We start from the raw sequence: 16334 nt of genomic DNA on the forward strand, positions 1-16334 counted from the left end.
ATAACACCAAATTTAACACACCTGCTCCGCATTCACACCTAAGACCTTGTAACAGTAAGGAGTCACATGACATTGGGGAGGTAAAATGGCTAATTGGGCCCAATTTGGACATTTTCCCTTAGAGGTGTACTCATTTCTGTTGCCAGCAGTTTAGACATTAATGGCTGTGTGTTGAGTTATTTTGAGGAGACAGAAAATTTACACAGTTATACAAGCTGTACACTTACTACTTTACCTTGTAGTAATGTGTAATTTCTTCAGTGTTGTCACAAGAAAAGATATAATAAAATATTTACTATAATGTGAGGGGCGTACTTACTTTTGGGAGGTACTGTATATTCTCTTTTTTATTTTTTTCAATTGAAGAAATTAGACTTTGCTTGTTAATTAAATCTTTTTTTTACCACATACCGGTGTTAATGGTTTCCACAACTAAAATGGTATGGAAAGTGCCAGCATCACCATGTGATTGAAGAGATACTTTCACCTTACCCCTTTGTAGGGCAAAGTGACAGTGCTTCTACAAATAGTCACGCTGCGAACCCTTGTATGTTTACCTTGCCCGCACTCCCTTGCCGCTCCTTCCTCAGCCATCAACACTCTCTGGCTGCTCTTATGTGACAGTGCTTGAGGCTAGAAGCCAACTGCTAGGTCTGAACCTTGGTAAATGATGATTTGTCAATTTCAGCGCCAGCTGCGGTGGAGGAAAGAGTGGTGAGGGAGTGCAGGCAAGGTAAATGTGACGGGAGTCACTTTGGTTGGGGGGCTCGTGGAACCCAGCTTACCTTTGAGAGGTTGAGAAATCCCCCTCTCAGCTCCCCTCTTATGTGTAAGTCACCCTGTGCCTATTAGGGGCAAAGGGTTAACAAGAAATGATGGACAGATACCTAATGGACACTGAGAATATGGTTTTGATTACTCAAATGGGACAGTAATATTTGTCAACAATAAATCTCAAGGAATATATGAAGACTCTAGGCCTAGGATCCATGTTAAAGTCCTAGCTGCCTATTGCCAATAAGAGACTGCTTCACACAGTCAGACTCATAGCAGATGCTAATATCATCAGCTCAACCACCTGTCTTCTACACATTGTTGATTATGCTTATTTACTCACCTATTGCCTACTGTGGATTCTGTGTTTATACTTACAGTAGGATAATGTGTAATGTATTTTGTTTTAGCATTGTTGCAATGCTGAGTTTATTATAACATTGTCTAGATGTGGATTCCCATTCACCTACTGTTAATGTCCAGATGGCTAGGTAATTGGTTCAGGTTGATTATATTTCTGTACACAATTTCATTTGCATAAGATAACGTAGTCAGGTATCTGACCTGGTGGGGTAATTTGATCAGGAGGGGATGTGTGTGAGTCTGTTCAGTAAAAGTTGTTAGTTTTAGTTCTGGTTAGTTTTGTATGTAGGGCGGCTGTAGTATCTGATATCTATGTTCAGATTGGAGGAAGAGGTATTGACAAAAGAACGCAAGCACAGTGTGGGTTACAGTAAATATAAGCGGGGTTACTGATCCCCTTTGCACAGACACTGTCAATTTGCCCTATGTGGGCAAACTGACAGTATCTAAGATTTAACTGCCTTATGTTTAGAAGAACTCATTAGCAAGATGGCAGTCTAGTAAAAACATACAAATGGCATATTCTTTATTTTCTTGTATGCTAACTTGAATTTATTAATTACTAAAATCAAGCAAGTAAAATCTTATTTACATGCTGCTCACAACAAAAGCTGGTCATCATGTGTATAATTATTACAATACAAAAATATGTGGTTATAGTTTTAATTGCATTTTGTGATAGGGAAAATGATTATGGCATTGACTCAGGACAATTAATGTGGCATAGACTGTGGACTATCTATATAAGGACTTAAATTCAAACCATTGTTGACAGTCTTTTGTTACATGCGAGCCATCTTTTGTTACATGATTGTCTTTTGTTACATGCAAGTGGTCTTTGACAACCTTGTTACATGTAACAGTCTTTGATAGTGTTTTGTAACATGTGAGATGCCTTCTAAACAGAATTCATAATAGAGAATAGCAGGTAGGGTCAGCTATCCTGCTATTAAAAAACTAGAATAAAAAAAAAAGAAAAACTTTATCATCAAAGAACATGTTTTTCATAAGCTGGTCTCACATTTATATGCTCACTAAAAATAAATCATCCATTTTATTTTAGTTATGGCCACTAGTCACACATTTTTCTTTGCATCATTCTCAGCAGATGTAGCAGCATTCTTAAAGATGAACCTGGCTGTCATTTTCTGTGGCTAGCCCTAGGTATCCCAACCCTAATGTTGGTCTTTCTTATTGCTAAAATTTAAACCAATGGTACACAGAGAGCCTCTTCTGTATGACATTTTGCAAATCAGTTGATGTTAGGTGCAATATTTGTTACCCCAGGCAATGTCTGCATCACAACTCCATCACTATGCCCATTATTATACTACATTGTATACATATTACAATCATATTATACAGAAACATTTTAGCATATTCTCATATTTGCTTCCAAACTGTGATTTTGGCACTGTGGTCCTTATACTGGTTTGAACATTTCTGTAATTATCATGCTGCTATTATATCTGTGGGCTGGGTAGGTTTTAATCCATATTAGCGGATGTGTATGTAGAGAAGGCCCTTTCATTTATTTTCTTCCAAAGAGCTATGCTGCCTACAAACCATCCTGGAAATACTAACACCATTACAATCCTTCTCCACTAGTTCAGGACACATAGTGAGCAAAACACAAATAATTTCTATGAAAGTTACTGAAAGCAATTCTTTTCTGGCTCTAACAGATGGCTAGTTTCTACAGAGCTGGCAGGAGTAAAAATGACATCAGAATCATATTAGTCCAAAAACATGAAATTCAAAGGAATTTTACTCTAGAAGAATAGATCACATTGAAAATGTTGTCATAATACAATGCAACAAATTTTAAGAAGAAAATATAGTTAAAGCGATATTAAAGTCAAAATTGTTTATAGCCATTTCAAATGCTGTTTAACATGGGAATGTTTGACCATTCTTCCAGAAGCGCATTCGCAAGATCAGACACTGATGTTGGAAAAGAAGGCCTGGCTCGCAGTCTCCGCTCTAATTGATGCCAAAGGTGTTCTATCAGGTTGAGTTCAGGATTCTGTGCAAGCCAGTCAAGTCCCTCCACCCCAAACTGAAATGCAGCATGTGTCCATGCAAATACACAGCCCCCTAGCAAGCCACTCTCCTGCTTCCTGTTCGTCCCAGCTAATTGATGGACAGTGGCTTGCACCTCAGTAAATGCACTCCCCAACAGGAAATTCAGGTAAGCTGCAATGGAGGATCTAGAGCCAGCAGAGGTAATTGGTATCCAAAGTACGTGCTTGTACTCACATACTGTATTCCCCAGTACATCATTTGCTCTATGTTCACAAGGTTGCTTACAATGTATTCTTTAAAAAATAAAACTTGTACCATTTAATACTATTTCAAACTAAAAGAAAATACACATACTGTATACATATACTTTTACAGAGTTGTAAAGAAAACCCATCATGAGAGAAATATGTAAGCTGCCAATGCTGGCCTCTCTTTCTGAAAACGTTAGTTACTAGTCTATCATGCTGGCAGTCATAGACAGGGGAAGACAAAGGAAAAAAGGAGGAGTTATGATTCAGAAAAAAGTAAACTATGCAGACTACTATTGCAAAAATGGAAGGTCTCCAATCCAGACATTGGAAAAATAAACACGTGGGCTACCACAGCTCGCAAAAAATTATGGACATGCAAGAATACCAAACTCCTGACACTCATAGTTAGAAAATTTGGCACTCCAGCTTAAAACAGGCTAGTAAAATAAAGTTTTGCAAACATTCATTGTTTTAAATAGTAATTAAAATAAAAGGTTTACTGAATCAAAAAAACCCACTTTGTAACTTCAAATGTTGTCTCATATACATGTATTTCTTACTTAAATTGACAAACTCTGGTTTTAAAAAGCAATTTTAAAAAACAATTATATTCAAGTATGTATTCTTAACTCAAAAAGTACCTTCTATCAGTGGTGGAACTACCAGGGTCGCAGAGGACACACTTGCGACCAGGCCCTGGTGTTCCGCCACTGTGGGGGGCCTCAGACAGTGTTGCGAAGTGTCCAGTTTGAAGAAAAAGTCTGTGTGTACTATATTAACAAGAAGTGTGTGTACTATATTAACATCTACCTAATGTGAACTCTTAGGCTCCATGCACACTAGCATTAGAAGCTCCTAGAAGCTGTTATTAGCATTTTTATTCTGCTCCTAGAAGCTAAATAGTGTTATCCTAACAGTATGTATCTATGCATTCTACTTTAGACTATTATCGTTTTTTGAGCTTCAGAATCTAGGAGCAGAAAAAAAAACTTTTGTAGTTTTATGGAGGGTTTTCCAGCATAAAAAAAGGTTAAATACTCCTACATGCTCCTAAACACTTCAAAACGTTACTAAAACAGCTTTATTTGAGTTGTACTGTACTGTAAAAACGCTAATAAAATGCACACTTTTCTAAAAGCGACTAAAACACTACTACAAGTTGGCACAAAAACGCTGTTATCAGCATTTTTCAACCAGCATTTTTTTTTCTAGCATTTTTTGAGCTTATAAAAAACGCTAGTGTGCATGGAGCCCAAATAGATTTAATGACCCGTCTTAAAGTGTTACTAAACCCATAACCCTGCATTCTATATATCTGGCCCTTTAAAGTACACAGAACAAGAAATGCAATTAGTTTAGTAAACCGATAAATACCTTTTCTCATCAGCAGTATATAGCAGTCCTATGCCTTCTATCAGTGTCTGGTTAAAGCTTGTAGGAGGAGTTTTCATTCTCCCCTGATTGTCCTATGAGGCTGCAGAACCCCTGACCCTCTGTCTGGACAGTGCAGATTGGTCCTATGCTGATCACATGCACTCTCCCAAGAAAAGAAAAACTCTAGCAATACACACCAAACTGATCATGTGCAGAGTGACTCCAAAGGTTCTGTCTTATCAGAAGATGGTTTGGGGACAGTGGAAGAACGGGATGATCAGAGAAGACAGGATCAAACAGCCTTTGTAGCCCCTTAGGTTACACAGTGAGTATAACAAGCATGCTTTACTGCATATACAGACTAGTGGCGGCCCGCCCATTGGGGGCGCAGGGGCGCCGCCCCCATCCATGCGTCCGGCCCCCTAATCTACATGCAGGGCGCTGGACGCATGGATTCCAATGGGGTTTTTTCTTTGAAGCACGTAATTAGAGTCAGATGCTCTAATAGGCTTTAAAAAAGGGTGGGCTTGGGGCCCAGAGCACTGCGCTCTGAGTCCACCCAGTTGTGTGACAATAGCGAATGAATATTCGCTATTGTCACACGGATTCTCCTCCTGGCCAATCTGGAGGTGGGTCCTGAGACCCATTTCCTGATTGGAGAAGCCTCGCTATTGGCCAAGGAGGAGGGAGGAGATGCAGGTGAAGCCCGACCCACGAAGGAGACTGATAGGGAAGCCGCCGTCACTGCTGCCTGCCCTCTACATGTCACTCCAGGGTGAGTGAGCCAGCGACCGGGGGGGGGTATGGTGTGCGGGCTGGAGCTGGTGTGGTCGGGGGGGGTGTATGGTGTAATATTGTTTTACGTTTACATCTAATGGTTGGAGTAAATATATGTTGAACACAGGTCTTTGTTTGATTTATTGGTTTTATTGAATTTCATGATTTGTTTTTATATATATATAATACAGCTTACGTTGGGTCATATAAACTTTTTTTCACATTACGTAGGTGTTAATATAGTACACATACTTCTTTTTTTTCAAACATAGTTTTGGGAGTTTATCTTTATTTGGAAAGATTGGTGGCTATGGGCTCTTTCACACACTCCGTCCGTTGGACGGAGTCCGTTTTTCTCGAGCCGCCGATCCCCCGCTGAGCAGCAGGAGGACAGCTGTGTGCGGAGACACAGCTGACACAGCTGACAGTTCCCCATGCATCTCTATGGGGGAAATCGGATGTCAATGGACCGTCAGTCCGTTCTCACCCGATCCCATCCGATCCGATCCGCTGGACGGATGGAAAATAGGGTTTCCATCCGTCCAGATTTGACGGATCGGATCGGGTCGGATGTCAGCGGACATGTCTCCGCTGACATCCGATGCCCCATAGGGATGCATGGGGGGACCGTTCAGATCCGCCAAAAAAACGGACAGGCGGATCTGAACGGTCCGCCTGTGTGAAAGGGGCCTATGGGAAAAGCGCTACACCGATTTTCATACCATATAAAGTTTTGAGTTGTGATTAAACACCTGGGATCACTCAGCTATAGTGAATCAAGGGAGTCAAAGCAACACGGGGATATATATTTATATTTTATAAAATAGGAAAATGTTGGAGTTGACAGATATAAAAATGTCTGAACATCTAAAAGGTTAGTCTGAAGAAAGAGAATAATGAACTGGACATATAAGAACAGTAGGACAGAACAAAAGAAGACGAATACAAATTAAACTAACTTTCAACATATGCTCTCACATCTATTCAACTGCACATTCTATAGATGTTATACATATAACAAATACAAAAGTAATGCATTGGAGTAAAAAAAAAAAAAAACTATAAGAAATAAAAAACTATAAGAAATTATCCTCACCTCGACTGCATCCTGCAATGAGATTTTTGCTAAGTTAACATTTTTTAATTTCGGAATTCTGGAATGTACCACTTTGTAGACTTAAATTCAAACTTACTTTTGTGCAATTCTGAGAAGAGACAAGTCACTGACACGTAAACAGTTTGTTAAATTTAGTTCTTTTATCTTGATTCCTGAAGGGCCTTCTAGGACTTGTCTCACTCCTGGGTCACTGATCCTGCAATGAAAAGCACAGAATATTAAAGCTATATAGCAATGATTCAAAAGCTAATTTGCAAACTATCTTCTGTATACATAATTGGAGTTATCAGGTAGGCAATCTACTTTCCAGAGTGCTTAATACTTGAAGTTTTGTACATAAGGGATCTTTTCCTCATTTTGGAGCATTATACCTAAAATATATTAATAAAGGTCATTAAAAAATGACCTGTTTTAATAAGTTACAGACCCAACTAGAAGTGTAAGTCAACCCAAAATCTATCTGTTACTGGCAAGATCTCCAAGTGAAAAATTCTCAATTTCACAAAAAAATATATTTTCCTGAGAATAAAGTTGTACCAAACATAATACAACTTTGCTCCACGTGGTTCCTTAAGGACAAAAGTTTTGGCAATGAAGCATTTCTGTATGCATGATATTTTACAGTGAACCAGATATTCGTTCCACTAACCTGATGCCCATGAAAACATTATTATGCAATAAAGCCTTCCCTTTGACTGGAACATTCTGCAATACTTTGGAGTAATCATCTGCTTCCAATAAGTGCAGATTAGTAACCATACATGCATAATCATACACAGAGAATGAAATTAATGATAAAATGCTGCATAGAGACTTCTATAAATAAACACCTTTTTTTTTTTATTAGGAACCAAAATACCATTTTAACATTAACAAAGATTTCTCACAACGTTCTATTTCACATGTGTATCCAAATTTAATCGATCCAGACCCCAACTTAAGCCAAAACACATTTTGCCTCTAAGATGGAATAGGGAAGAGTTGGAAACTCTGTCAGCTTTTGATCATCCATATCCTTGCTGGAGAGATTTTCCCTGGCTTCCTGTACCAAAAATGGGTGCTACCAGGAAACAAACAGCTCTAAAATCAGACTAATCCATCCCCAATTTACAGAAAAAAAAAAAAAACATTTTGTCTGGAGTTGGGCTATAATGTCATATTTTACTTGCACAGTGGTTGAGTAGTTTTTGTCTTCTCTTTCCATTATAGGATCATTTGGAGTATAAATATACATAGCTGCAACAAGCCTTGTAAAAAGATGCCTTTAGTTTGGCACCTGTCAGGATCAAAGCTTTTTTTTAAAGCTTCAATCATATAGAGTATAGTGCAGCAGAAAAAAATTCTCTACTTCATCCAGCTGTTGTACAAATATTTCATGCCCTAACATCTGGGACACATTTACTTTTACAGTTAAAAGCGCTAAGGGTATCCCAGTTGCTGAAATTTATTAGTGCTATAAATTACACCTTTCTCCACTGAAAAACACGTGGACACACAATAAAACCGTATAGCATTTTCCAATGTATGAACCATTGGTACATTTTTTTAAACCTATGTAATAAAGCAGTGCAAAGAGTCTGATTGTAGTAGTCTCTCATATAGCTTAGTATATGCTTAGTTTTGCCCTGTATATCAATGTGCGATCCATCTGGGAGTTTGGAAGAGATCCAAGTTTTCTGCACTCACACTGCTTATGGCCAGTGAGTTCACAGGCTGGAGAAGAAAGGCACGCATGTGTATGCAAAATCCTGTTGCCTAGCGTGTTTAAAACTGGTGTTCAGATCAAAACAAAGATCGTACCTGCTACATAATATCCTCTAAATGGATGATAGTTACGTAGTCTATCATATAGCCGAGCCCCCTGTTTTGGCAGAGTTGCTTAGTCTTCTTTGTATGTATAATGTCCAATCAAGTGGGGAGTTTTCAAGAGAGCCAAGATGTCAGCACCCACACTGTGGGCCAGTGTGCTGCCAGGTCTGGAGAAGAAAGCCACACATGCACATACACATGCACGCTTTTCAAGGAGAGTTCTCCCCTCTTTCTTAGGACTTGAGACACAGGAGCTTTCAGCTCTCTTCTCTATTTTGGATAGTGGAGAGAGAGCTGAAAGCTTCAGATTTGAGAAAGGAGTTCTCCCGGAAACATCGCTGGTTTCCTCCACCTCCATAACAGTTTCCAGGTGCCTGTATACTAATGAGCTACTTTGTGGTAACGTTCTGCTACTAATTAATCATACAACAGATATTCCACAGTAGCGCGCCAATTCTAATCAAATCACATTCTTAGATTGTAAGCTCTAACGAGCAGGGCCCTCTGATTCCTTTTGTTCCTAAATTGTAAGCTCTAACAAGCAGGGCTCTTTGATTCCTTTTTTTTTGTGCCATACTCTTTCCATTTTCGGATGATGGAATAAATAGTGCTCTGTGAGAATTTTAAAGCTTGGGATATTTTTTTATAACCTAACCCTGCTTTAAACCTCCCCACAACTTTATCCCTGACCTGTCTGGTGTGTTGCTTGGCCTTCATGATGCGGTTTGTTCACTAAGGTTCTCTAACAAACCTCTGAGGGCTTCACAGAACAGCTGTATTTATACTGAAATTAAATTACACACAGGAGGACTCTACTTACTAATTAGGTGACTTCTGAAGGAAATTGGTTCAACTAGATTTTAGTTAGGGGTATCAGAGTAAAAGAGTCTGAATACAAATGCACGCCACACTTTTCAGATAATTATTTGTAAAAAAATTTGAAAACCATTTATCATTTTGCTTCCACTTCACAATTATGTGCCACTTTGTGTTGGTCTATCACATAAATTCCCAATTCATGTACGTTTTTGGTTGTAACATGACAAAATGTGGAAAATTTCAAGGGGTATGAATACTTTAAGGCATTGTATATATGTGCAAAAAACAAAAAAAAATCCATATAGCAATCATTAATGTCCAAACAAATGTGGTAAAGATGGTGTATTAACAAAAGAAGTCTACATCATGATCTAAAGCTGTTTAGACCTCCGTCCAGATATTGGAAACAATCTCCACATGTGGGGAAAGAATCGAGACAAACACTCCGATAGTGTAAAACCTTAAGGTACCTGCTTTATTTTAAAAGTAATGCACTTACATCAAGAATAAATAAAATACGTCCATAATTAAAATCAAAAGAAATGTCAGGTGCCTCAGTGCTGTGATCTCCCCATCCCTTTTGGATCGTATTGGTTGCTCACACTTCCGGAGATTACGTCCTTTCTTCACATCCAGTTGCCGTGTAGCCAATGCATCTAATCACATCCGACTTCATCACAGAGGGTGGCTCCATGGCACGGCAACGGAGTTTAAATATTCCCCTTCTCCTCATTGTAACCCCTTCACAGCCAAATTACTAGCGATCAATAGACTTAATATAGACTACACTAAGCCTATGGTGGAACATCCGGCTGTTCAATTAACCCTTCTGTTGTCAGATTTTATTCCTATTAACATTATTTCTTTGCAGTTTTAACAGCTATCCCCACCTATGATTATAGAAGATTGCTTAACACCACACTTTACCTATTAGGCTTATTATATCAACTAACAGCCAAATCAAGACCAGAGCATGAGAGGGTGAGGACACACATTCCCTGAGCTCCTGAGCCCCTCCGTGAGAACCGCCAGGTGTTCGCATTGTCTGCCGGCTAATTGTCTGCTAATTGTTGCCTGACTAGCTAACGTGCACAGCAGTTCACAGCTGAGAGCGAGCCGAGGATAGTGCCGAAGATATTACCGGATAAACAAGCAGGACCGAGCGGAGCTACATTGCACTCGAGGTACCGCCACACAAGCCGGGGTTTGCACTGAGCAGAGGTACCACCGCATAGAGCGGGGCTATACTGAGCCGAGGTACCGCCGCTCCGCATTGCATAGTACCGAGCAAAGACTGCATAGACTGTAAAGACAGCACTGCACTGAGCTGAATACCATCCGGATTACCGGACTATCGGGCTACTAAGCTGTGCAGCTGTGCAGCTCTATACCGAGTCGCTAAGCCATCAGAGCGGAGGAGCGGAGGATTGCCGGGATTGGCGGGCAGATTTCCTGACTAAGACCTCTAGCCCTTCTACTCCTGGGCTGCCTGAGTGGGGTTGAGTTGAGTCATTGGAGTGGTGCTGTGTCGAGCTGTAGAGCTGTAGAGCTGCCAAACCTGTTAAAATCCTGTTAAAATCCTAAGCCACCAGCCGACTGTACAGCGGGCTCAGTGCTCAGTGGGTCAGCAAGATCAGTATTCAAAGCAGTGACAAAATAAAGACTAAGCGGTGACTGAGACTTTATTTAAGAACTGCCAGGTGGTCTGACCGCTCAATTTATCTGCTAGCCTGCTTGTTAGTTGCTGTGCATTGCTGTGCATCGCTGTGCATCGTGAGGTGGGATAGCTTTGAAGCAGCAAGTCGCTGGATCACTAAACTAAATTGAACCGAATCCCGTCGTCAAGTCGCTAAGCTACTAAGTCGCAGAATTGTATTGAGAACTGCCGTATGGATTGATCGCTGACCTGTGAATCTGCTAGCAGCTGTGCCGCTGAGCCATCAAGATTTTTGGGTTTGGGGTTCTTTGTGCCCCCTGACCTTGCACATTTACTTTAGAGCAATCCGGGCAGCTTGTACATCAGAGCCGCAGGGCCTGTGGGGTGCGGATCTGGTTGCTGTGCCGCTTGTCAGCTATGGGGAGAAGGACCTTGAGAACAACACAACCCCAAAAGAAGCCGACCACTGGCTCTATAAAAAAGTACCTGGCAGTGGAGACCGAGGAGTTGTTGGAAGCAGGGGGTTCGGACCATATGCCGGGTGCTCGCTCCGGCCCCCCCCATAGCCCGTCAGCTTCCCATAGATCTCCAGCCTCCTCTTGGTGCTCGGACGGGACGGATGTCTCCCCGAGCCGATCCACAGTAGCTGCGCTAGTAAGCGGTCTGCCCACAAAGGCGGATTTAGCCTCTATGTTGAGGGGTTTGGAAAAGTCAATTAAAAACGAAGTATCCTTGGTCCGAGAGAACTTGAATCAGGTACTAACCCGGGTTGAGGAGTCCGAGCATAGATTAGATTCACATGCTGCTGCAATCCAAGAACTCCAAAATATCTCTAAACGTCAAGCATTAGCACATAGGATGGCTCTGTATAAAATTGAGGACCAGGAAAATCGGAGCAGGCGTAATAATATCCGAATCCGAGGTCTGCCTGAAGCCATCAAGGATCCAGATCTGCTCCCGACGATAAGTGGGGTTTTCAACAAGCTGCTCGGCCTTCCTGTTGACAAGTTAATGAGGATTGATAGAGCCCATAGGGCCTTTCGCCCCCGCAGCCTGCAGACAGAGACCCCAAGAGATATCATATGCAGGATTCATCACTACCCTGAGAAGGAGCGTATAATGCTAAGAGCCCGGGAAGTCCAAAACCTGGACTTTGATGGGGCACCCCTTTCGCTTTATCCTGACTTGGCTAGGGAGACCTTGGAGCGCCGCAGGGTACTAAAGCCCCTCACAGAAAAGCTGAGAGCGACCGCTATAACATATCGATGGGGTTTCCCCTCCTGCCTAATCGCATCTAGAGAAGGTCGCACTGCAACTTTGCGATTCCCCGAAGATCTGGAGGGCTTTTGCATGGCGCTTAATATACCAATACCTGACCTTCCGGGTTGGCAAGATGAAGCCTTCCAGGCTCCAGCCTCATCTGTTGATGGTGCCTGGCAGAAGATGTCTAAATCGCAGAAACCACGGAAATCTCCCTCTGATAAGCCTACTTGATTATAAGTTGAATATTGGCAAGCCTTCCTGGATAACCCCATCTGTAGAGGCCATCTGGCAGAAGACGCCTAATCTATAGAATCCACGGAAAATCTCCCTCTGATAAACCCACTTGAATACGACGTGAATATTAACAATTACAATATTGCACTTTTTTTTTTTTTTTTTTTTTGTGGGCTATCTTGTAGATACAGAGAGAGAAAAAGTGATAATCTGATAAATTCTTTTTTTTTTTTTTTTTTTTTTTTTTTTTTTTTTTTTTTTTTTTTCAGCCACCTGGCGAGGTCCCGCGGAGGGGCCCCGGACTTCTTCAGGGTTTTTATCTCTGATTGGTTTTGTCTTGATCTCCCTCTCGTTGCTCACCCCCCCCCCCCCCCAATTTTTGAGCGGAGCTCGGCTTTCCCTCACCCGTGTTTCCCGCCAGGTAGCGGGTCTCCAGGTGGGACCGCGGCTGAGAGATCGCCGTTTTTCCGCTCTTTGGTGAGTGTTCCTCACCAACATATTGTCGCGATGGCGACAACCTTTTTTCCTCGATCTTTTTTTTTCGTTTTTCTTCTCTTATCTTTCCAATTGTTCCTTTCCCCCCCCTTGGTGTACACCAGTCTAGGTGTGGATATTAGTATATATCCGGTTTAGATCTCAATGTCGAAGGTGACATATCTATCCTATAATGTAAGGGGGCTTCATACTCCAGCTAAACGGCATTGCTTATATAGAGAACTGAATGCGCTGAAAGGAGAAGTAGTGTTCCTGCAGGAGACCCATATCACCCACACTTCAAATCTTAAATTGACCACCCCCACGTACCCTATTTGGTACTATAGCCTTTCGGATATTCGTAACTCCAAGGGAGTCGCCATAGGGTTCCGTAAAGGCTCACCCTTTAAACTCACACAAATGGTAGCTGATAAATTCGGGCGTTATTTGTTTCTGAAGGGTACCCTGGGCGGCACTGTTGTCTCTTTTGCAAATATTTATGCTCCTAATCAAGATCAAGTGTCTTATTTAACGACCACCCTGCGCAGGTTCCAGGAATTTGCTGACGGAATATTAGTGGTGGCAGGCGATTTCAACGTCCCTATGGACCCCTTGCTGGATACCTCCTCGGGTAAGTCTTATATCTCATATAAACGGTTAAACTATTTGCGTACACAATTGCATGAGTTTCAATTAATAGATGCTTGGCGTGTTTTCCATCCTTCAGATAGGGATTACTCGTACTTCTCCAAAACACATAACTTCTATTCAAGACTTGACTATTTCTTGGTGGACCACTTCCACCTCGAACTAGTTGACTCTGTCACTATTGCTTCATCTTCTATTTCGGATCATTCCCCTATTTGTTTGACCTTGAAGCTTCCTTCTCTCCATTATAAAAAATCCACATGGAAGTTAAATGACTCCCTAATTGTGAGCCCTGTGGACAAACAAAATATAGGTAAAGAACTAGACAACTTTTTTGTGGATAATTCCTTGCCGGAGGTCAATACTGCTGTTCGCTGGGAGGCCCATAAGGCCTATATTAGAGGTAAACTAATAGAATTAGGAGCAAGGAAGAAGAAAGAGCGCGTATCATCTCAAAGAACTCTTGTTGCTGAAATACAGGTTCTCGAACGCTCTCATAAGGCCTCCCTTGCTATTTCTACCTTACAGTTACTGACTGAAAAACGGGAGGAGCTTAAGGCCCTATTTCATTCACAAAACAAGGCCACATATCGCAAGGTGTCCCAAAGGATATACGAATGGGGTGATAAACCTGGCCGACACCTTGCACGGTCCTTGCAACAACAAAAAGTAGCCTCTTATATTCCTAAAATCAAGCGACATGATGACTCCCTGGCGCACGACTCCACCTCCATCGCGGCCGAATTTCACAAATTCTATTTAAATCTCTATTCTGTTCCGAAAGCCATCTCGGATCCAGAAAAGCGTAGATCATTGATGTCAGAATATCTTGCTAGTGCCAACCTCCCTTCTATCCCACCAGAGAAAGTTAATTCTCTGGAGGATGAAATTTCGGTGGAAGAACTTCGAATTGCTTTAATCTCTACCCCAATGGGGAAGGCCCCGGGCCCTGATGGCCTCTCGGCCTTTTACTATAAACAATATACCGAAACCTTGCTCCCTCACCTGGCCTCCTATGCTAATTCTATTCTGGCAGACTCTTCTTTGCGCCCGGAGACTTTGCATGCATATGTTACATTAATCCCGAAAGAGGGTAAAGACCCCTCTTTATGTTCTAGTTATCGTCCCATTTCTTTGTTAAATGTTGATGTTAAACTATATGCCAAGGTAATCGCCAACAGATTGCTCCCCTTTTTACCCGCTAGTATCGCTAACAGTCAAACGGGTTTCACCCCTGGTCGTGAGGTGAGGGACAATGTGTCACGCACAATCTCACTTTTATCTTTTGTTCGCCAGCACTCCCAGCCCACCCTGTTGCTCTCCACGGATGCTGAAAAAGCGTTCGACAGGGTGGACTGGGAGTTCCTGATGGCGACACTACAGGCGTTTGGTCTAGGCCCCCGCCTGTGTCGTTTGATTAATGCGTTATATAAATCCCCTACTGCTCAGATTAAGGTTAATGGTATCCTCAGCGAATCAATTAAGCTTTCTAATGGGACCAGACAGGGCTGCCCGCTCTCCCCTATACTTTTTGTTTTATCTTTGGAACCTTTTCTGGCTAGAATTCAAGCAAACCCCTCGATTCATGGTATCACGGTCGGGTCTATGCAACACAAATACGCGGCTTATGCGGACGATGTTCTTTTTTTTGTACAACAACCTATGATATCCCTGCCTAATCTTCTTTCTGAATTTGATAGATATAGTGCTCTGTCTAACTTCAAAATCAATCTAACGAAGTCGGAAATCCTAAACGTTACAATTGCCCCGGCAATGGCACATGACATTAGCCCAGCTTTCCCCTTTATATGGCAACCCTACTCTTTTAAATACTTAGGGGTACACATTACTGCCCAGGTGGAGGATCTAGCACGAGCAAATTATATTCCCTTACTTAACACAATTAGAGCTAACTTTGCGAATTGGCATCATCTAGCCACCTCTTGGATAGGGAGGGTGAATGTTGTCAAGATGAATGTGCTGCCCAGGGTGCTCTTCATGTTTCAAATGCTCCCGTTTAATATACCCGTCAATTTGGTGAGGACTTTGAACTCTCTGGTTAGAGCATACGTGTGGCGCCGATCACACCCTCGGCTTGCGCTCTCGCTATTATCGCGGGACAAAAGCCGGGGGGGGTTGGCGGTGCCGGACTTTGGGAGATATCTGAACGCCGTCTCCCTGGTTCGGATAGCCGACTGGAAATTTCATTCAGAGGAAAAGCTCTGGGTTCAGCTGGAGCACAAGCTGGCAAATACATCATTATATCCTCAACTTTGGATACCTCCAGAGACTAGAAATTTTGCTGACACTATCTCGCCTTTAACCAGTTCGGTTTTTCGCGTCTGGGATCGGCTACATAGGCTCCATAAAATTCCATATAATTCACCGCTTATGCCGATTTTAGGCCATAGCCTCTTCCCGCCTGGTCATAAAGACCACTCTTTCTCCCAGTGGCTACCACAGGCCAACGCCACGCTGTTGCATCATATAACGGGGATGGAAGGAATACTCCCATTCTCTAAAATATGCCAGGCATCACCAAAGACATTTATGGATTGCTGGAAATACCACCAACTTCAGCAATTCGTGAAAAAACTGCCTCACCCCTTACGCAACATACACTCCCTGAATCCGATTGAACAAATTCTAGTACGCCCTGAATCAGGTAAAGGTTTATTATCTAAGTTTTATAAGTCATTGGACGCACTAGGCCCCAATTCCACCCCACACTTTATGAAACAGTGGCAAC

General features: G+C 42.0%; 1 protein-coding gene across 1 annotated transcript in view; it reads right to left on the reverse strand.

The window, feature by feature from the left end:
- The window catches only part of FBXL13 (F-box and leucine rich repeat protein 13), a 307351-nt gene that overhangs the window by 64236 nt on the left and 226781 nt on the right, over positions 1–16334 (reverse strand). Inside the window, exon 16 of the mRNA XM_082255154.1 lies at positions 6758–6877. Coding sequence (XP_082111280.1) covers positions 6758–6877 — 120 coding nt within the window. The remainder of the gene's footprint in view (positions 1–6757; positions 6878–16334) is intronic.

The sequence above is a fragment of the Pelophylax lessonae genome (assembly GCF_965119305.1).
Source record: "Pelophylax lessonae genome assembly, chromosome: 4".
In the NCBI taxonomy this organism is placed as follows: domain Eukaryota; kingdom Metazoa; phylum Chordata; class Amphibia; order Anura; family Ranidae; genus Pelophylax; species Pelophylax lessonae.